Source organism: Rhinolophus hipposideros, assembly GCF_964194185.1.
Source record: "Rhinolophus hipposideros genome assembly, chromosome: 3".
NCBI lineage: Eukaryota > Metazoa > Chordata > Mammalia > Chiroptera > Rhinolophidae > Rhinolophus > Rhinolophus hipposideros.
Window position 1 is genome coordinate 27,910,591 of NC_138049.1, and position 22,454 is coordinate 27,933,044.

The following is a 22,454-nucleotide window of genomic DNA, read 5'->3' on the forward strand; positions in this document are numbered from 1 at the left end:
CCACAGATACCTGTAAGGCTGATATGTCTAAAGTGAGTGGCGAAGCATCTTATGAAGTAGGGTGTACTGAGCAGTGGCAAATCTGTGGGAGGGGGTGTTAAGATAAACAAATGGGACCAATTGTAAGGTGCAGTAAAACCTCACAAGTAACGAGTCATACTTACCATATGACTGCAAGCATTTTACTCAATCTCTCTGAATCTTAGTTTTTTTGTATATTCAAGTATGGGTAATAACAGCTATCTTTTTGAATTATTGAGATAAACCTGGTTTATATTTGATTTTTATTTAAATCTAATGCATAAAGTTAAACCTTCTGAGAGAGTCCAATGGCAAACTATGTTAAATTTAAGTTACACAATTTCTAAACAAAGATGTTATAAGTATCATGCTTTCTCATAAAAATTAAAATAATTATGAAGACAGCTGACCAGTTATTAATCAAAATAATTAAATAATCAAATCTGAACAATCTAAATCAAATCTGAATAATCTAAATAATCAAGTCTGAACAAACTAGACAATACTCAGGGAATGTTTTTCTTCTGAGATGTTCTAAATAAGTATAAATTTTACATAGCTAACCTCTAATAATTTATAATGGTTATAACATTTTCTTTGGGAAACATTGTACACATCAGACCAGCATCAAAACAAAACAAACCAAAAAAGGTCTGTGTTCCAAATATTATTTGCTCTTTAAACATTGCTAGTACGATTCATTGTATAGTCTCTGCTGTTGCCTGTGTGCAAGTACAGCATAATAAAAAGTTCCTTAGTTATGAGGTTGATTACAGGCCTATCTAATAGTAAATCCTTTTCCAGCTTACTTGTATAGGCATTAATTAGGCTTTAGGTGTTTAAACACACAGCAACTTTTAAAAAATATCACAAAAAATTTTTTCTATCTTTAGTTCTTGTTTAACAGAATCTTCCTAAGGTTATAATATCCTACAAATTAAATGTTCTCTTTCAAATCAAATGCTGATTCAAATTAACCCTCACTTATTAAATAAGGTTACAATTTTTTTATATGACATTCCATACAACCTGTCTTCCTATTTATTATAGATCAATTTTCAGGTGTTAACTATCATAAGGTAGCTTTGTTCTTGAAATAGTGCAAGAGCTGAAAGGACAAAAACTTGCAAAATCCCAAAGTCACTGTGACATTGTGGGTGGCTGACTGTTGACTGGATTCATAAAAACAGAGTTTAGCAGGAACAACTCAGCTATGTAAACGAATTGGGAGCCAACAGCTATCACAGCAAGGAGTGAAAAGAGCAGGAGGAAGAAGGGAAAAGACCAGCCATAGGAAGTGCCTGGGTTTCAATCCAAGTAGGACCTGATACACTGATTCTTTCCAAGTTACTGAAAGATTTTAAAAGGTCTCTAAGAATTTGGACAAAACATAAATAGAAGTGTTCTGAGAGAGGCAAAGGCATAGCCTTTCAGAGAACTAAGAAGAGCAGCTCCACAATGTATTAAACCCTTAATATGTGTTATGCACTGTCTTCTTTTTGAAATGTGTTTGGCTTAATTAATTGCTCGTTATGTCTGTGTGATTGATTCGTATAACAGCATGGCGTAGTTGTTTGTTCTTTCCTCAATGTGGCTACAACTTCATTATATATGTATATTATGTTTTATTTATCTAATCCATTGATGGATGTTTGGGTTATTCATAATTTTAGCAATTATGAATAAAGCTGCTATAAATATTCTTGTTTTTGTCTTTGTGGACATAAGCGTCCATTCCTCTAGGAATGTATACCTAGCAGCAGGACTGCTGGGTCAGAGGGAAATATACTCATGTTTCATAGACAGTGACCATCTTTTTCCAAAATGGTTGTATTAATTCACTCTCCTACTAGCAATGAGAATTCCAGTTGCTCCACATCCCTGTTAATACTTGATATTGATAGTCTTCTTTATATTAGCTATTGTGGTGGTATGGTGGTATCTCATGGTAGATTTAACTAGCATTTTCTTGATGAGTAATGATGTAGAGAACATTTTTGTATGTTTATTACCCATTTGGTGTCTTATTTTTATGATATAACTGTTGACATCTTTTGCCCATTTAAAAAATTTGGTTATCTTTTTCTTATTGATTTTTCAGTGCTCTTTATTATGAAACATTCTTTGTATATATATATATGTATGTATATATATATATAAAACTTTGACCTCACTTTGACCCCGTGAATCTGGTCCCTCGTTATCCTCTTTTAATAATAAGAAAATCTGGAGACTTTATTTACCAAGATGAAAGAGTTTATAAGTGGAATACTGGTCTGATTACAGAACTTTTGCTTTAACCACCAGGCTATACTTCCTCCCCTAAATAGCAACAGACACTCCAGGTGGCAAAAGGTCATATCTACATCTGTTTCTACTAACCAATAGAGTTATATAGACTTTGTACAATTTGTGAGATGAGGGCCAAGAAATTCATCGAAAGAACTTCATAGTAAAAGAGAAAGTCCTGAAGAGGCCACGGCTGTACCTGGGCTCCTACAGCAACCACTCAGGTGGAACTATACTGACCCCTCTATCTTTTGAAGGTGCTATCCTTTTTTCTGATAAAGGGTAAAACCAGGAACTTGAGCTCATCTGGTCATTAAACATTTGTTGACACAATTTTTTTTTTTTTTTTTTTTTTTTAAGGAGAAAGCTGTCTATTCCAGGGCCTCTGCCAAATTTTACTCAAGCAATTGCACTGGGTACATTAATGCTGTGGGTAGGGAAAATGCAAATTGGCAGAGAAGCTAAATGTGGTCAGTTCTTTCTACCTAAATCCTCTTGTTAGCTTCAATTAAATGAATTAGCACTTTGCTTTCCTTCCTGTCCTTAAGTGAAATGCCATGAAGCTATGGAAAGTCTACTGAGTTCTGCCTAAGAAACTGGCTTCTTTTCAAAGAGTGAAGTGATCTAACTATATCCCTTACTGTTCTGAAGCACTTATAAAGTTTAATTAGCTAATGTATTGTAATGTTTGCCAAGATCTCAGAGTAAAGGATAATATTGTTACAAATTACTAATTATGTCAAATTTTAAAGGATGTTTAAAATATTTTGAAAGAAGGAGCTATAAAAATATCTCTAATCTTAATGTGCTAATCAGTCATCAAACTTTCTGAATACAAATCAAAAATATAATATACCTAATATAATCTTTATGTTAAAAGCAAAGAGAGATCTTTATAAAGATAATGAGCTAAAATATCTGTTCTTAATCAGCATGGCAATGTTTCTTTAAATACATTGTCAAACTACCTAATAAGGTAAAGTAATAAGTGGATGCTGTTTGCGATTTCCAAATAACATCAGTCATTACCAATTGCCTTAGGCTTTTTCTTGGGCCAACACTACACATGATTGAATAATTATCCTTTAATCAGTACAGTAATGAATAACTGTACCTTCTATGTTTTATATATTTAGATTCAACTTTATTTCATTAGGGTTTATCTCCAAATCAGAACAACCAGCTGTCTTTTATAGAACATGAAGTATGTTTTTGTTTTAAAAATGGGGGAAGTCAACAGTGAATGATTTAGAAAAAATTGTGGATTTAATTGTTAGATCTCTGCTTTAATTTCAAAATGCAGGTTAATGGGAAATAATTTTATTACCATTAAACTAAATACCTCAGATTTCATCAATAATAAAGAAAGATCTCATAGTTATAAACTTGTTTACTTTTTGGATACATGCCAGATCTGAAAAGGCAAAATCAAACTTAAAACTACCTTGACTAAAGTTCTAAGGTCATAGAATTCCTTAAAAATCCAGACATGCGTATTGTTTGAGAGAATAATACAGTGACAAGTAGAATAATTTCTTCTTCAAATTCAAAAGAAAGCAGGATAAGATCTGAAAATTACCTATCATCTCTATTAATTCTTTACATAACCGAAGGGCACAAAGATTTCCTCCAGGTCTTCTAGAAGTACAGTGTTTTCGTTTTTACATGTATTGTATATGGTAGGAGTTATGAGTCAATATTCTAGCGTTTGTTTTATTTGTTTGTTTTGGCATATGGATGTCCAACTGTTCTAGCACAATTTTGGGGGTGGGGAAGAAAAACACCTCTTCATTCTCCAATTGCCTTTGTACCTTTGTCTAAACCCATTTTACAATATATGTATGTGTATGTGGATCTATTTCTGGGCTCTGTTCTAGTCCATTGCTCCAAATATCTCTCCTTTTGCCAGTACCACACATTCTTGTTTACTGTACTTTATATTACATTGGTGCAAAAATAATTGCGGCTTTTGTAATGATTTTTAACCTGTTAAAATGCAATTACTTGTGTACCAATCTAATAATAAGTCTTGAAATCAGGCAATGTAAGTCCTCAAATTTTGTTCTTATTTTTCAAAATTATTTTGGCTATTTGCCTTTCCTTATAATATTAGAATCATCTTGATAATTTCTCCAAAACGTCCTGTTGTAATTTTAATTGGGATTACCATGAATCTCTATTAAACTTACTTTTAACTTTAAATACTCCACTCTAATAAATATGCATCATCAAATACAATTCCAATACAGATAAGCTTCAGACAATGAAAAATACAATGGACTTTAAAGATGTGTTGATCAGACAAACATGTTAGACTTCTTAGCAATGGTCCTACAAATCCTAGGGATATAGGGAGCATTCAATGCATGGAACTAGTGATGATGTACAAAGGTGAAGGAACTATCCAGTCTCTCATGCATAAAGGACATATTATCAGTTATACCAAAAGAAGATAATATTCCAACTTATCATGTGGTCAAGATCTTCACAAAATAATCTGTCAAAAGGTCCACTGACCATTCTATATCCATTTATATTCATATGTACACTGCCATTTAAGATTAAAATCTCCTAACTGCCTCACATCTACAGGAAGGGTCTTTTGAAATGTCAGAAGAACCTCATCTTATCGAGAGGAACTCATACTGATTAAACGTTAGCATAACTGTCTGGGAGCTTTCAGCCTTGTTTTTGCAATGTCCATTTTCTCCATCTTATTAGACACAGTAAAGCAGATAAAAGTGTTTCACCTGGATGAAGATCTGTACCTGGTTGGCTAGTCAGTCCTGGGAGAGACTCCTGCAGCTGATAGGTAGAAGTCGAGGACGATGTTCCATCAGCTGTGTTATTTGATGTCATATATGCTCCATACGTTGATGCTGAGTAATACTGTGCATACTGGTTTTGGCCAAAGGCTGTGTAGGATGGATAATCCTGAAATGATAATTGAGATGTGGGTGTGCTTGAAAAAGAAAATACCCTGTAGCATGCTTGTAAGAAAAGCAATAGCTATGCTAAAGCGATATGTGAGTCCATAGCTTTGAGGATATTCTAATGAGCAGAAACAATTTTGTGGGCATCTTCTACATGCATTGTCATGAACGACTCTCATGGTTTTGCAAACCAGGTCCAGTACACACATTTTAATCGGTCTAAAGGTTACATATGCCTCACTTTGCCCCCATAATTATGTATCCAAGGATTTATATCATTGGGTCTTAGGCACTTGAGGGGAGAAGGAGATGAAATCACTTCATTATTCACAGCATTATTTTCATACATCTTCTAATATCACCTGCAGGAGGAGACGTGGCTGCCCCTCCTAACTTCCATGCACACCTCGGTCTGCATTATTGTGATTTTTGTTCCCCTTCTAGGCTATGCTTGATAATTTCGGTTTTTTTTGGCAAGAAGTAGAGAGTAAATAAAAGAAGATAAATAAAAGATTTTCAAACATTTAGTTTGCCTCATTTGTTACAGAGGGGGAAAAGCATTGAAGCAACTCCTCTGACTGCTTTTTATTTTAAAAAAGTTTTAAGAAACTTTACAATGATCTAAATAATCCTTCAAAATCCTTTTACATATTGAGCCAATGAATAAGAATTTGTTGAAACAATTGGTGTTTAATATATCTAGTATGTTGTAGCTCAAATTGTTATCAATGATAACAAATCCTTGATCAGAATTAGACTCCTTTAATACATGTTCCCAAGGGAAAAAGATCTGTATTTGACGTGGTTTCCAGAGAAGGAAATTCTCTGTATAAAGTAAATATATGTAAAGCAAATATGTATATTTATCAGAAAGGATTAAGTAGTATGGAGGAAAGTCAAAATTCTATTTGTTTATTTCAAGGTCTGATGCTACCCATTACCACTTGTGAGCCAAGAAAAAAAATCTCTTAGCAATATTTGGACAAAGTTCCTAGCCACATATATTTTTCAGAGTAAAATAGTGATAGCAAACATTAACATAGTGCTTACTGGTTAGGTACTGTTCTAAAGCCTTAAATGGATTTCATCATTTAAGCCCCACAATCCTCTATATGGTAGTATCATTATCCCCATTTTTCACTGAAGGGGACGAAAGCACAGAGTGGTTAAGTGTTTTGCCCAAGGTCAAACAGCAAGTTTCAGAGCTGGAACTGGAAGCCAGAGAGCCTGACTAGCATTTGTGTGCTGAAGCCCTCGATTAGGCTGCTAACGCCCTGAGAGGAAGATGAAGTTACTTATTGGAAAGGTCCAGACTACTAGCTTCGGGTGAATAGAATGTCGTTTTGTATTCAGACGTATCTCAAAGATCTCTGCCTCTCTTCCTTTCCACCCTTGACACCATGGTCCAAGCCACTTTCACTTCCTGTTGTAGCCAATGGACGGGTTTTCTCATTTGTCTCCTCATTTCCATTTTTGGCTTTTGCCAAAGTTCTTGAAGCCAGAGTAATCTTTTCAAAACATAAATTATATGATGCTATTCTCCTGCTCAAAATCCTTTAATAGCTTCCCATCGGGCTTGGGATAGCATCAAAACTCCTTATTTTAAACCACAGGGCTCTCTGTGTGCAGGCTCCTACGTCTCTCCACAAATGTGTTTCCACACCAGACCCTTACGCACAAGCTAAACTCTAGGCTGCTTTGAGTTAATTGACACATCAAGTTTTTCACTTGGTCGGGGTCTGGTATATGCTGCTCTCTCAATGCCTGGAACAGCAGTGCCCTCATTCTTCATTTAACTCTTAGAGAAGAAGTGGCCTCATTGTTGTTTCAAGACAAAAGCCTTCCGTGAATTCACCCATAGTTAAATCAGCTTCCTATTAATATTTTTTAATAGGACTCTGTTCTCTTCCCTTGTGTTTTCTAATTCTATGTTTACTCGTGTGTGTTTTTTTGGTTTATTGTCTGCTTCTCTCTTAAGCCACCACTCTGCCGAGTGTATATTTCTATTATTATTTCATTATATCCAATTCTCTGTTCATATTATTTTCATGGCTGTTTCTTCAGAAGGATTGTGTCTTTCCAGAGAGTAGAGAACAATTACTTACTGTTTTTGAATTACTAATACCTAATCAAATATCTAATAAATAGCTAGTGCTCAATAAACGTTTACTGTATCAATAAATGAGTAAAATTAAACTATCCGGATTTTCAAATATTCTCAATTTTTAAAATATAAAATATGCATACTGGCTCTGATGTTTACTGTTTTAAGAAATGATTTTTCTAACTAATGCCAAATTCTGAAGTTAATCCTACAAAACGTATTATTATTCCACACTACTTAATAATCAAAATTTCATTTTTGCCTTTCGTTCTGTTAATGAAAAGCAAAAGAAGGCCATTAATAAAATCTTCAGTAAATCCAAAGAGCAAGCACTTGTGTAATAGTTTACAGTTTAGGTACATAAAAGTTCACTTACTATGTTAAAATAAAACAATATATTGCTTGTGCAGGAAATCAACTATCCTTCCATCTAAACTACTCTGAACATTATTGAGAATTAGGAAATAAGCACAAAAGGTTCTGAGTGTCAATATATATAGGAAATGCCTCTCACTCCTCGCTGATTAGCTCATTCAGGGACAATCACTCTTGCTCCACACATAATTCTAACAAGCTAGATTTTAAAACTCACAAAAATATCCAGAAAATATAATTAAGAGGAAGACTAAAACAACTTCTAGAGGCAAACACTATGACAAAAGCAAAAAATTACAGCGGTCAGGAAAGTAGGAATCAACATTTATTAAAAGGAATCACACAACTAAAAAAAAAAAAATCAAAAGCCAACAGTAGTCCAAGAGGCATTTTGCTTAATAACAAATTACATTTTGGACTAAAAATGTCTTATAGTCTACAGCACAATCCAATTATTGATTATAGTTTAATCTGTTAATTAATTTTCATAATGAAACTTTTATCAAGAAAAATAAAATTATGTTTAGTCTTAAACTAAATTATGTTTAAGATAATAGGAAAGTATGCAATAAATTTTGTAATGCCATGCCAAATGATTAAAACAATTATAGCTTAAATGTTTAAAAGACAAATCGTTAGCAAACAGGAAAACTAAAATATCCAGAATTACACATACCCCTAAGTTTTGGATAGTTAATTTTTACTACCCTGAAGTGCCATCTTAACTTTAAATTTAAGAAACCTTATTCTGGGAGAATATGCACTTATATGGCAACCTGAAACTATTCTTCAAAAATATGAAATAGGTAAAAAAAGCATAAATATAAAAAATTACTATACCTGTTGTGAACTGCTGAAATTTGTTGAATTGGACACTGAATTATTTGCATAAATAGTAGATGATGGTGTAAAACTAGAACCTACAGGTAAAGAAAAAATTTATTTTTAAAAGTATTTCTTGTAAACGAATACAAATATTTTACTTTGCAGTATTTAGTGAAAGAGATATAATTTTAATTTTGCTATTAAGATAGTGAAATTTGAAGTTGAGATTTCTTCAAATTTATAAGGAAAGAGATTTATAAGGAAAATGTGCTTAACTCCAGCCCTCTTGTAACAACAGGTAACATCTTTCCTGTAGAATTCTGTTCAGCTAAACAGGAGCATGTGAGAAGTGTTTTAACAAGAACAGCAGTTATCCTGCAGGGTTCAGTGTCTAGAAGTGCAGAAGCACTCGAAGAATAAAATATTATGGAAACTCAGATGACTTCTAGACTACTGGAACTTTCAAATGGCCATATCAACTGCATTTGCATACAGAAATTACCTGAGTTAAATATTTGGACAGGATTAGCTTAAGAAATAGACTTACAATAGAACCCATTTAGAGATGATGCTTGCTGCTTCCTGTCTTTACAGTCCTCTGTCCTTTCCTTAGAACAAAAAGATCTAATAACTAGATCATGTACTCAATAGGGTTTATACTGCACTAATCTAAAGTTTGAAGGCCTTCTAAAACTTACTACAAGGTCAGAAATTTATTCAGTGATTTTTTTAAAAATAGGGCCAAAGCAAGTGAAATATCATTTTACTTCGCAGATTATTTTTAAAAAATACATTTTTCTGGAATGTACTTGTTAGGGAGTAAAATGAAAGACTATTGAGGCAGTTGATTATTTTATCAAGGGGTTTAGAATAGCAATAGAATCATGTAACCAATCCAAACTGACTTGCTCTGAAATATCCAATACGAATTTATGACTAATAATATAGACAAAATGCTAGATTAGGAACAAGGTTTTAATGTTTTTACCATGTCACTAAATTTTTTCTACAACTGCTACACAATAATTTAAAATAATTTTTGATTTGAGTCAAAAACAAGAGGAAAACTTTTAAAAATGATCATAGATGGAGGATTTTGGGGGTGGTACAAATTATATAAATATTCCTATTAAGAAATGTAGTATCAATAGGGGAGAGGTATTTTAAGAATGAACAAAAAATTTTCAATCATTCGACAATAAATTGGACTTAGAAAAGTGCTAATTCAATTTTAAATAGAATCAAACAGCATTGTGTACTTAAGGAATACTAAGAAAATCCTGGTTTTTGTAGGAATCTTTGAAATCACTTAAGTAGATGCCAAACATGTGACTGCTGGCATGTTGACTGGCTTGGAGATTGCTTTGCTTGGACCAAGTTTCCTGCCAATTTTATGCAACTTAAGCTTAAGTATTTAAATTTGGTATGGGTCATGTTACTTGATGTATATTCAACTCTTTTCATCATGTTTCTTTCTAGTTATTTTGTCTTTCCTGATAAAATTGTGTGAGCAGAGGTAATGTTGAAAAGTCTCTTTATGACGGTATATTCCTAGTCTGAAGCCAAGGAGTCTCATTCAAAGAATCCATTCTCATATAACGTGTTTCCTGTGTGGTTACTTACCTGGCATCTGGTAAGAATAAGGTGCCTGGCCCGGCTGTGGGGTGGAGAACCCTGGGCTGTAACTGAGGCACCCACTTTGTAAGGGGGACTGAGTTTGTGGAAGTCCGCTCTCTGTCTTGATGCCTGGCAACATCACACCCAAATCTGTTTGGAAAATGCACGTACAAACCATTTAATTACTAAATGGTCTTAATTCTGAGTTGCAAAACTTAGAATATACAACCACTAGCCAGCAGGATTACCTGCTTATAATCAAAGAAGGAGAAGAGAGAAGACGTGAAATACCGTAAGTGGGCAGGCTGTAGGGCTGTCCTGTCTGTGAGTAGGCTGTGTAGACAGCTGGCTGCTGCATTCCCGAATACTGAGTCTGGCCTGCATAGGCAGACATTGTTTGAGCTGCTGGTGTAGAAAGAATGTGTGGATAGGGCCTAAATATCAGAAAAATAGCATTACTGTGGCAACAAAGACTGCATATTAATTCAGACAGCTTAGATTCAGTGAAACCTTATAATAGCCAGGAAGCATCCTCTTCTTTATCCACAATATAACTTTAACAATATAGGAAAGGTCAAGGGTCTGAATGTCGGGAGCCAGGCTCTGTTACAAACCAGTCTAGTGACTTTGGAAAAATAATTTAAACTCAAGTCTCTACGCCTCACTGGTAAAATGATAAATTTTAGATATCATATCTAAAGTTTCTTTCAGATCTGTAATTCTTGTTTATATCCAAAATAGTATTCTAATTAATATGTAAATGAGGAAAATGGAGCACAGGCCAGTACATTAATATGCTTGTAAGCATATTTCTAGTCACCATGAGTGACCTAATGCTATGCAATGACTACAAAAGTTAATAAAAGCCCTTTTAAGAATTCTCTCCCAAGAACTAAAAATCTTAAAACAAACAGACAAAAAAACAGGAGACAGCTTCCTGAAAACTTGTGGAATGCCGTTCCCTGTATCACGCTACATTTCAATAGAGTGTTCCCAAATGGACATTCAATTCCCAGACTGTACTTAATAATAAATAGACAGTTTAGCCACTGCAGAAAATAACATTTAAATGTGTATGAATCAGGAATCCAAAATCTTGACACATCTGGCTGATTGCAACCAAATTCAGATATACACCCAATACACTCAAACTTGAAATTTCTACTCCGGTCCTCAATAAGTTTACTGCATTCGTTTTAAAAACAGTAGAACATACTCTTCAAAAATATGTTTATTAGCACTTGATATCTAATAAAAATGCTGTAATAATGGAACGTATTATAAAGTGTTGAGGTTTAAACATAATGTAATCGATTTACATTTTCTTTAAATTATTTAGCATTTTTGAATTTTCATGAAAAAGTCAGTGTATTCTGGTTTGAGCTTGATGCTTTCCTCAATGTACCTAAATGTCCAGAATTAAGGGAATTGTCCAGACAAAAGTGAGTGTATCTCTATTTCTATGCATTTGTACAGGCTATGTATCTATCTATCCAAGTATCTATAATACATTTATACATAAATGCATCCCAATTTAAAGTTGTTATATTGTATGAATGCAGATTAATAAAGATCACCCTGGAAAATTGTTCTAACAACTCTGAAAGAATCGAGTGACCACTTACTTGGAAGGATAGAGCTGTGGGGAATATTGATGTGCTGATCTGGGGCTGTAGCCACTACTTGTTATTACTGTAAGACACACACACACGAAAAAAAAAAAAGAGTGCAAAATGGTTGCTTCATAAATACATTTCATTATAGTATACAAAACCAATTTGAAGAAATTACCATGTTAAAGATATGTTTCTAAAAATTCATTCATTTTCTAAAAAGAAAATGAATTCACTTTCTAAACAGAAACAGATGCCTAAACATTTTACTCTAACTAACTGCTTCTAGTTTGTTCTAAGAGCATGAAATGAATTCTTCTTACCAATTATTCCCCTCCATCATTCATCTATTTTCTCAAATCAGTAGCATGCTCTCATGTATTAACATGTTATGAATAAATATCTTTGATTATAGGTAAGTAATCTTTCATGATATAAAAGTAATTAATTTAAATTTGCAAACTTTATGTTTTAAATTCCAAATATGATGGCAATATAGTGCTTTTCAATAGAAATGTAATAAAAATTAAGAAAAATGTGACGATCCAAACTTCATTTTCAAATTGTCTAATGCTATCATTTTCCATTTATTTTTCTTTTTAACAATCAGATGAGTAGTTAAAAATGCAGAGTCCAAAATATTCTAGTAATAATTGGAATATACACATAGCAAACATGGGTGATGGTGTGACACATTAATAAAAACATAATTGCACAATGCAGCTTCAGTCCTATTTACAAATATATTCTAAACTATGAGAGAGTGCTTTTTTGACAAGAACTTGAAGGTGAAAATCGGGTCCTACTAATATTTCACCCATTCATGTAGCCCCAAACTGGAATATATCCAAAAGTTTGGAAGTTTCTCCTTCCTTTAACCATCTGCATTGACTAAGACGGATGTATCGCAAATATATGGACTCTAAAGTGTTGAGGCAGTTCCTTCAGAGCCAATCCATACTGGGCAAGCACACAGAGTGTCTTTATTAGGCCATCTGCTGTTCATTCACTTTTCAAAAAGATTAAAGTAGTACACAACGCAGCACTGGAATTAGTTTAGTTTAATCAATCACAGTCATTACTTCAAAGTACTCTGTCCTTTCTAAGTTGTTCATAATAATTCTGGAGCTAAACTTTTAGAATTATAAAAGTGACAAATAGGGTTAGGTTGCTAACTATTTTATGAAACACGAGATTTTTCTATATCAAAATGCTATCAAGTGCCCTTGTAATCTATTGCTTTATAAACATGTAGACTTTAATGTATTTAAAATGCTATTTGGCCTGTAAGCTCTGCGTACGGAAACTATATTATAGGTTTCAGAAAGGATGTTTTCAATAATATTATGAATCAATTTTGAAAATCATTGAATCTGACTTGACTCATTATGTTCTAAATATTTTCAGCAACCAAAATTTAAGTGAATTTGCTATATGTATTCGAAAATACATTGATCAATGAAGCATTAATTTTCTACTTATTTATTAAAAACTCAAAGAATGAGAACAGGCTTTTTTTTTTTTTTTTTTTTTTTTTTTTTTTTTTTACCATACCACAGGTACTAAATGTACTTTATATAAGAGCAATAGTGTTATTCCACAGCAAATTCAATTTAATGTATTAATTCACAATAGTGAATACTCTGTTTACCAGAAATATAGTTCAATGAGGCTTAATTCCATGTTTTTTTGTCTCTATAAAATTTCACTTTGGCAAACTGAAGACTTTGACTATACGAATCAGTTATTCTGAAGACTGTAAAACACAAGGTTTTCCCAAAGAGCCTTCAAATAATAAAAAGAAACATTCACTATGGCAGCTTTTATTAAATAAGCCAAAGACCAAAATTATTTCAGAAAAAAATCATGAATCTAGACATCATTAGACTAAAGTATCTATAAAAGGATAAAGGCTTAATTAACCTTTAACGTTTCATAGTAATGTCTATGCGTTTATTTTCTAAATAGAATATAAAGCCTTTGGCTCAGAAAATTAGCATGTTCACATAAAACTTAAGAAGTTTATGCTTAACTAAAATTTATACATTTTATTCTAACATAAATCTGCACATAACTGAAAACAACAACAATATTTGACTAAAGAGAGTTGAGATTCTGCTGATCAAAGTAAAGATGATTCCTACACAGGGCAGACTAATCTCCAGTAAGACTTCTGGAAAACTATGGGAGAGTTCCTTGTATTATCCATTGCCATTTAACTAATCAAAAGACATTACCCAAAGCCCTCAACTCACCGTACTCCATCATTTCTGTATACGAAAGTAAGAAAAAACGCTTATCTTCAAAATGTCCTGATAATTAGTTAAACCAAAATTTTAAAGAATATTATTAGATTCTCAGAGGGTTGTGCCAAGCAATTTTATTGTTTTGTTTTTATTATTGTGACCACTTACTTATATCAGTGACTCTCCGTGAGGTAGGAGGTAGGAGGGTGAGTAGGAATTTTGCTTGCGGGGGGACATTTAAAATGTCTGAAGACATTTGTGGTTGTCATAACTGGAGTGTACTACTGTCATCTTGGGGTAGATGACAGGGATGCCGCTAAACATCTCGCCGTGCAGAGGACACCTACCCCACATTAAAAAATAGCCGATTTTTGAAAAGTGCTATTGCTGAGACTGGCTGTCCTAGATCATTGTTGTCCAAAAGAACTTGGTCCATGGTGTTGGGAATGTTCACTATCTGATGTGTCCAATATGGAAGCCTCTAAAAGATCCCACATACAGCTAGTACGCACTTGAAATGTGACTAATGTGACTAGATGCTCTTTTTTTTTCACTTGCATCAAATTTTAATAATTTAGACTTAAATAGCCACGTATAGTTAGTGGCTACTTTACTGACTAGTGTAGCCCTAGATAATTCTTAAAAAAAAACTGGGAAACTATTTGTAAAGAAAATATGAGTTAATTTCAGATAGGATGACTGTTCACAGCTATTTGTTTTTCCATCTTTACATTTTCCAATAGCATAGTACAGAAAGAGACTCCTGGACTAATCAGAACACTGTTATCGACTAGTTATTAATATAACGGTGACCACCTATGAAGCCTTCACTGTATGACCTAGACCACTTTAACAGCTCAGTACCTCAATGTTCTTGTCTGTAAAATGTATCAGAGATCTCTGGAATTCCTTCTGGAGCTAACATTCTACAACTTTGCCATTAAGCGTTCTATTAACTTATGGTATACTAGTTGAGTATGTCAGCAATTACTTAATAATTCCATTCCTTTCCTTAAAAATATGTTCATATCCACTTACTTTGCAGGAAGTGTACAAGGGTTATGGTGAATAATAAAGAATGCTAGTTAGTTGGTACCTATTCATCTCCTGGGAGGCAAGTGAATTGCTAGAAAGGATATAGATTAACATGTATGAGTCTCTGTTTCGAGTGTATGAATTATTATTTCTTTCTGCTTGGAGTACTACTATTTATGTGAATACGTGGTGACTGCTCCCCATCAATGTGAACTAATGAAACAGGATCTCCTGTATCTATAAATATCAAATATATGCTAGAATAACATTATACTCAAGGGTATACCTCAACTCGTTTTACATGAAGCTTACCCCCATAAAATTCTTGTACATAAGAACATCGATAAATGTAAAATCAAGTAACAGAACCAAGACTTAATTATCACAAATACTTTTCTAGGTTGACTGTTCATCTCTCTGCTATACACATTCCTCTTCACATTAAAAAAAAAAAAAAGGTCATTTCACCAAATAATAAACCAAACAAAATATTGTAACATTAAAAAAAAATTCTTTAAGTCAACTGAATGCGTGTCCTTTGTGCCCACCTGGGAGTTATCAGGTATTTATATTTAAAAAGGATTGATGTTTAAAGACATGCTATTGTTCTCTTTGAAGCATTTGAGTAAAAGGAGTGCTCTCAGAGGCTGGGTTCTAATGCAACCAGCATGTGCTCTCCTGCAGCCCATTAACCTTTAATACTTGTCACTCAGCTGCTTACACAGGAGGATTTTTTTAAACCCAGAGAGGAAACAAGGTTATTTAGAAGGAATCAAATGGATAGCTTTACGTCTCAAATGTTGGGGAGAACATAGTTTTATGTCATTTAAAATAGAGAGTTGAAGGAATGAAGTCAACGATTACAACCTAATTATTAAATGAAACACTGCATAAAATAATTACGAAGGAAGTCAGCTCTGCTTATTTCTAATAAGAAAGCCAGGGGATTGTTTTGCTGTCAACCGAAAATCCAGCAAAAACGATTCCAAATATAATTTCTAAAAAGACATCGTTTTATGCCAATCAGTTCTCAAAATAAGTGAATTTATTGCTAAGTTTATAAAACCCCAAGTTCTAACTTGGTGTTTATGCTGCTTATTCACTAGGAGAATTACGTGTACCCCAATGTGTGTGTAACAACTCACGAGCTTAAGGCTTTACCTGACCCAGTAAAAGTGTCAAGCGCTCCATCTCCAGTCGTGGTTGTGGTTTCACTGCTGTTCAAAGGCTCTGTTTTGACTGCAAGGAGAGACACTACGTAGAAGAATAAGTACATGTGAGTTTTATTTCTAAATGGATATCAAAGACTGACTGATCTACTAGTGGTTTTTCTAGCTACCATGGGCATGCAAGAGAAAACTTGAGAAGTCGATGAAGAGAGTTTTGTTAATTTAGCTTCTAAATGGACATGCATTTGTAGAGAATTTAATCTAAGAAACCTCTGGCTAAGCTAGTTCTCTTGAGAATTTGTCTTTTAAAGGTAGTCAACCTTAAAAAGTTGAAACAGCAGTACACATATTTGCATTTTTTAACTCACCTAAAGCATACTCTGATATTATGGTCAAAAGACAGAAAAAGAATCATAAATCAGCCTTCAGCACATTTAATCTGAATCATAACAAAGAGATATACTGGTTTATATGTTAATTCTTCTGAAGATAATATATATTTTTTTAATGGTTGCATAATTGTATAATGGAGGCATATTCACATATAGAAACCATGTGTATATTCATGTGATGGGTGAAAAAAGAGGCACTCAATAAATTTTCTGTTGTTAAAAAACACTAAAGAGCTATACATAAGGTGTTGGGCTTTTTATTTTGAAGGCATGAACAATTTTTAATGAATTATAGAGATTAGCATAAATAAGAGAATTTCTACAGCAATAAGTCTATCTTTTGAAAACTCTTCAATATGTTATTTTTACTTTGAGGTGGTATATTTTGGCAAAATCCCCACTTGGTAATGACGTAGCCTGGCACACATTATTGTCATTATTAGATACAGCGAATAGGGGAGGCGGGCAGTGGAAAGGCCTCTTCTCACTTTGTCACACCATATTTTCCCATTGTGGGCAATACTGTGCTATATATATATCACAGCAGCAAGAAAATAAACTAAATTATTTTCTACTTAACACCTCTTATATTTCCTGGAATGATACAACTAAATAACTTAGAAGCAAGCAGAAAACTATAAAGAAGAGAGCTGAAGAAGAGTCAACCATGAACAAATATTGCAAAAAGAACAGTGGGTTAGGAGCTTACCCACCAACCAAGCAAGTCAGTAAGGTTACTCTGTTAGAAAAGCAATTAAGTGGTGCAGAAACATGCAGTAATGATTATGCTCTTTTCACAGGAACAGAATTGACTGGACCCTCCCTCAGTGAGCTCTGGGGTTAATTTAGTATCCATCATTCATTAATGTCATGAAGAGTTGCTGGAAGATTCAGAGAACTGTAAAGGTTGGAAAGAGGGAGTAAAGTCACTTGGATTACTTCTGCTACCTAGCAAAAGGGACATTTAAGGTTGACCTATTTTTCAATAGCAACAATAACCTAAGGAATAGCGTCTAATTATTTGTATAATGATAAATAATAAATTGTTGTTACTACTTTTTAGTAGTAATATGTATATTGTAGCCCATATTATCGTTTTAGCTGACCACTAATTATATTTACCACTACGAAATTATTTACTACCACATCATTTTTTATTCAGAGCTTACTATGTGCTAGACTAATTAAATTTACCTAATCATTAAAGCAATTCTGATCGATATGAACCACTATATCCACTTCATACACTAGGAAACTCAAGTTTGGGTGGGCTGAGGAGCTTGTATAAGTTCCATTTCAGGAGATGATAGAGCTAAGATCCAAACACAGGTCTTTAGCTCTAAATCCTTGATCTCTGCACCACAACAGGCTGTCTTCAGGTATGAAAGTTCATGAGAGTGACTCTTCCCAAAGGCTCAGAGAGTGATAAGAACAGGGTTATTTTCTAGACAGAGTAAGTAGGCACATTTTGTTAATAATGAATACTGCAAAATCTGGGAATTGGCTAATAAAGTATGTTTTCCATTTCTTCCTCATGACGTATGCCGAAAGCCAACAAGAAGTAGCAAGTTTGGAAGCGGATAACAGCATACACTTAAAAGGTACTTAATACATTCCAGCTGCTCTTGCTGTGCTTTATAGATATGAACGCATTTACTCCTAATGACAATCATATGAGGATGATAATATTATCATCTTCATTTGTCAGGTGAGGAAACTAAGGCACAAAGAGGTTAAATAACTTGCCTATTGTCACAGAGCTGGTAAGAGCTAGAATTTGAGACCAGGTGGTGTAGTTTCAGGTTTCAAACTCTAATCCATAGCGCCTCGCAGGCAGCACTAACTGATCAAGAATTCCTTTAATCTGTACAAAGACGACCCAAAGTGTGATCTAGATGGGTCTAAAGATTTTCTGTGATGAAATGCCCACATTTTCCTTCTGACAGTTATGACAAAGGCTTCAGCAAAACTAAGACAAAAAAATGTTGCTCAGAACTTCCAAATTCTAATTGTCACTAAATTCCTACTTAAATATGTCTAAATCTATAAACAATACTTGTAAATATATATTTATTAATACCAATAGTAATATATATTTCCCTTGTGAATTGGAGAGAAGGGAGCAGAACGGCAGCTGTGTCTCACAAAACTGGTCTAGAAGCCAGCCATGAAGATTAATTTTGTGACTTTAGATCCCAACTTTGAAATTTGATTTCAGAAACACAGTATTGATGTTGATTAAAATCGCCTCAATTTAAAAGTTTCAGGTGCTCAAAAGGAGAAAGAGGAAAAGAGAAAGAAAGAGTTTGCGGTTGTATTCATTATACTGGAAACATCTGTCATTAAAATTTTAAAGGTCTGCATTTAGTCAAAGACAGACAAAGAAGATTCATTTTACTGAGAAAAGGCATTCCAAGAAAGTATATGAAGAGATGCATAAATATCAAGATGGGTTCAGTGTACTAGAATGCATGGATTTTAAAGTAATAATTTAACAAATGGATGAGAACATTTGGAGAAAAAAGCTACACATTAACGCGAAATTATTTCTCATATGCCGGCAAGAGTTGAACCAAAGAAAAAAGGAGGGAATTCATTATGCTGCTACAGAAAATAAATTATTTTCACATTAGATGAGCATTAACAGACATTTATTGAGTTCCAAGTAAGATGCAAAGTTATTTTGGTTTGATTTCATAAAGAAAGAAAGTAGTGTTAGGTAATAATAATTTGTTTTCTTCAGGAACAGAAAAGCCAGGTAGAAAAATGACATGGGCGTTCTTTATATAATTACTTGAATATTTCCAAAGCAGGTAACTACCATAAAGTAAACATTACAGTAGTTATAGATAAAACTTGAAAAATTGAAGCTCAGTTCACCAAAAGTCCAAATATATTTGAAATGCATTCAATTTTCTTTTTACTTTGCTTTTATTTCTGTATTTTAAATTAGATATATTGTGTACTTGTCCAGTGGCAGAAACTTTTCTTAATTAAATAAGTGCAAGGCACTTTTGGAAAGATGTTCAGCAATTTTTTAAAAAATCAGTTTTATGAATCTTACTATTTTTCAAAACTTGTAATAATCCTCATTCCAAATGATTATCAGTGTATATTCATAGTCATGTTCAAATGTATTTTTCTAACTGTAGTTTATTTTTCTTAAATTAACATAAGTTAAACAGATCTTTTAATTTATTTTCAGGGGAGTGCTTTACATCATTACGTACTATAAAATCGAAACAATAATTTTCCAAGCATCATGTTTTCAACTTAAAAAACAAATGTTTTGATTTCAAAGCAGCAATCAAATTTCAATATCCCAGGTTAATGAGTTTTGTAGTTTTAGTCTTCTACGTGCTCAAATTAAGGGTTCATTTCCATAAAAGTGAAGTGCAAAAACGATGCATAGCACTTTGTATGGAATTACTTCAAGAAATACTTTAATTGTCTGCCTCCCCACCTCGTTATCCATTTGCAATTTAGATGGTTTTAATAGAGCCAAATAGTTTTTTTAAAGGTCAAATTAATTTTAATATATTGATATGATTGGATTCTATTTTTCTTACCTTTAAAAGTAATCTAAAGACTAAATTAAAATTGTATGTGATATTTTCAGGTGCGTCACCTGAATCGGGATCACTGATCGGAATCACTGATCTCTTCTCTTCAAATTCCAACCTTCATCCATATCCTCATACACATTATTTTCAAAGCAAATTTCATATTGCCCTTTCAGATTATCTTTAGAACTCAAGTATAACATTAATGTATTTTTATTTTGGAGAAAGTCTGTTTTATTATCATATTAACATTCATGTTAATACGGTGCAATATCAGGCTTAATCCTTGAAAGGTAAAGTGGTCCAAGTAATTTACATTTTATATTTCATCTTCAGAAATATGTATTTAACCTAGTGTTTACTTAGAAGACTGTAGGTATGTAATTCCAAATACTCTCCTTTTTGAACCAAAAAATTACACATAGCAACTGCTGACAGCTTAGGTTCTACAAAGAATTTCAGGAGGAGTTAAATAAGGAAGGATACAATTTATAACACTGCAGGGGAAAAAGAAGTATTGCATGCTGGTTGGTTGTAATAATTGGTACAGCCTATGATTTATGTTTGTTTAAATCAACATGTTGACTCAAAAATCTATAAGCACCAAGTATCTTTCATTCCTAAATATCCATAATGTATTTAATTTACAAAAATAATTTGATGAAGCAATCTTTGGCTCTCATTCAAAAAAGCAAATCTAAAAAGTATAGTGCCACAATACTGCAGTAACATATAATATTCAGAAACAAATCAATCACATGTGAGTCAACTGTCTATACATTAAATACTCTGGAAGATTCTTTTTATGATATGGAGATTTTAAATATAGAAAACACCATGACCCTGATTAGAATGTCTGATTTGAGGTTTCCACAAACCCTTTCTTTGAAGTATTTTCTTAATCTCCATGTAGAATCAAATCTTCCCGCCCTCTACAGTGCATCACCTTGAACACATTAGGTACTCATTATTTTCTTGTCTCTTCCCCTCTGCTAGACTTCTGGTCTCTTGATGGCCAGTATCGTGTTCTATAGGTCATTGGGTTCCCATTTCCTAGCACAGAGACAGGCATCTAATAGGAACTCGACACATTTTAATTGAAAAAGTGGAAATTCAGTTTTAGATGCTATCCTAAGAACTCCCAATAGATCTAAATATTTTTGTATATAAGGTATAGCTAACCATGAATCTTGACACCACTAAGCAAATGGGAGTCTTTCCTAAATTTGGAAGTAAGTTTTCCTAAGACTGGCAAGCATTTACATGCATGAATATGCATACACATGGAGTATGTCTACTTCACATATAGCATATATTATATAGATATAGATATAGACGATATAGATATAGACTTACATTTATGCTAGGGGTTGGCAAACTACATCCTGTGTGCCAAATCTGCTCCTATGTGTCAAATCTGCTATTTTTTTGTATAGTCCATGTGCTAAGAATTGAATGGATTTTACATTTTTAAATAGTTGAAAAATGTCAAAAGAAGAATATTTTGTGACATGTGAAAAATTTTATGAAATTCAAGTTTTAGTGTTCATAGATCAAGTTTTAACAGAACACAGCCAAGCTCGTTCATTTACGTTTGTCTATGGCTGTTTTTGTGTAACTGTAGTGAAGTTTAATAGTTACAATAGAGACCACACGACCAGCAAAGCCCAAATATTTACTATCTGACCCTTTACAGAAAAAGTTTGTTGATCATTGATCTATATGCTAACGTATAATTGCATTTATTCTATTTTGATTAATAGATCTACGTTTTAATAATTCTACAATGACAAAAATTTGAAAGGAAAATTAGCTTCCAGTATAAATCTGCAGATGTAATTACGTAATAAGGATTAAGATGATGAAACATTTTAAATTAGAGTAATAATGTAATACATTTAAACAAATGTAGTATGGTAGAATATTAAGGTGGTACCATGAACTCATTCATATTAGTAAAAGCCGTATAATTAAAATTATCTTTTTGAAAATCTCAAAGTTAATGGAAACATCTTGAAAAGACACTAAATTAGTTTTTGCTTTTTCCTTTTTTATTATAATAATTTTAGGAAACGATCCAATTCCAACAATTAAAACATAGAGTTAAAAATAAAATAGTTTACTATCAAAGGGAGAGATTATGTACCAATGCTTAGTTTGTGTTATAAACACCCGACATAAAAAAGTCATTAAAATTCATTAAAAATTTCATATCAGTATGCCACCAAAACTGTATCATTAATAATAAAAGTATACCTAACATTTTGTTGCT

General features: G+C 33.1%; 1 protein-coding gene across 5 annotated transcripts in view; it reads right to left on the bottom strand.

Annotated features, from left to right (window-relative positions):
• EYA4 (EYA transcriptional coactivator and phosphatase 4) overlaps positions 1-22,454 on the bottom strand; it is a 287,676-nt gene that overhangs the window by 37,773 nt on the left and 227,449 nt on the right. For 4 of the 5 annotated variants that reach the window (XM_081045125.1, XM_081045127.1, XM_081045129.1 and 1 more), the window contains 6 exons: positions 16,220-16,312; positions 11,790-11,856; positions 10,456-10,598; positions 10,171-10,314; positions 8,563-8,642; positions 5,079-5,244 (listed from right to left, as the gene is read on the bottom strand). In XM_081045125.1, coding sequence (XP_080901251.1) covers positions 5,079-5,244; positions 8,563-8,642; positions 10,171-10,314; positions 10,456-10,598; positions 11,790-11,856; positions 16,220-16,312 — 693 coding nt within the window. Of the gene's footprint in view, positions 1-5,060; positions 5,245-8,562; positions 8,643-10,170; positions 10,315-10,455; positions 10,599-11,789; positions 11,857-16,219; positions 16,313-22,454 lie in introns of all 5 variants that reach the window. The other variant, XM_081045126.1, reaches the window with a different exon arrangement.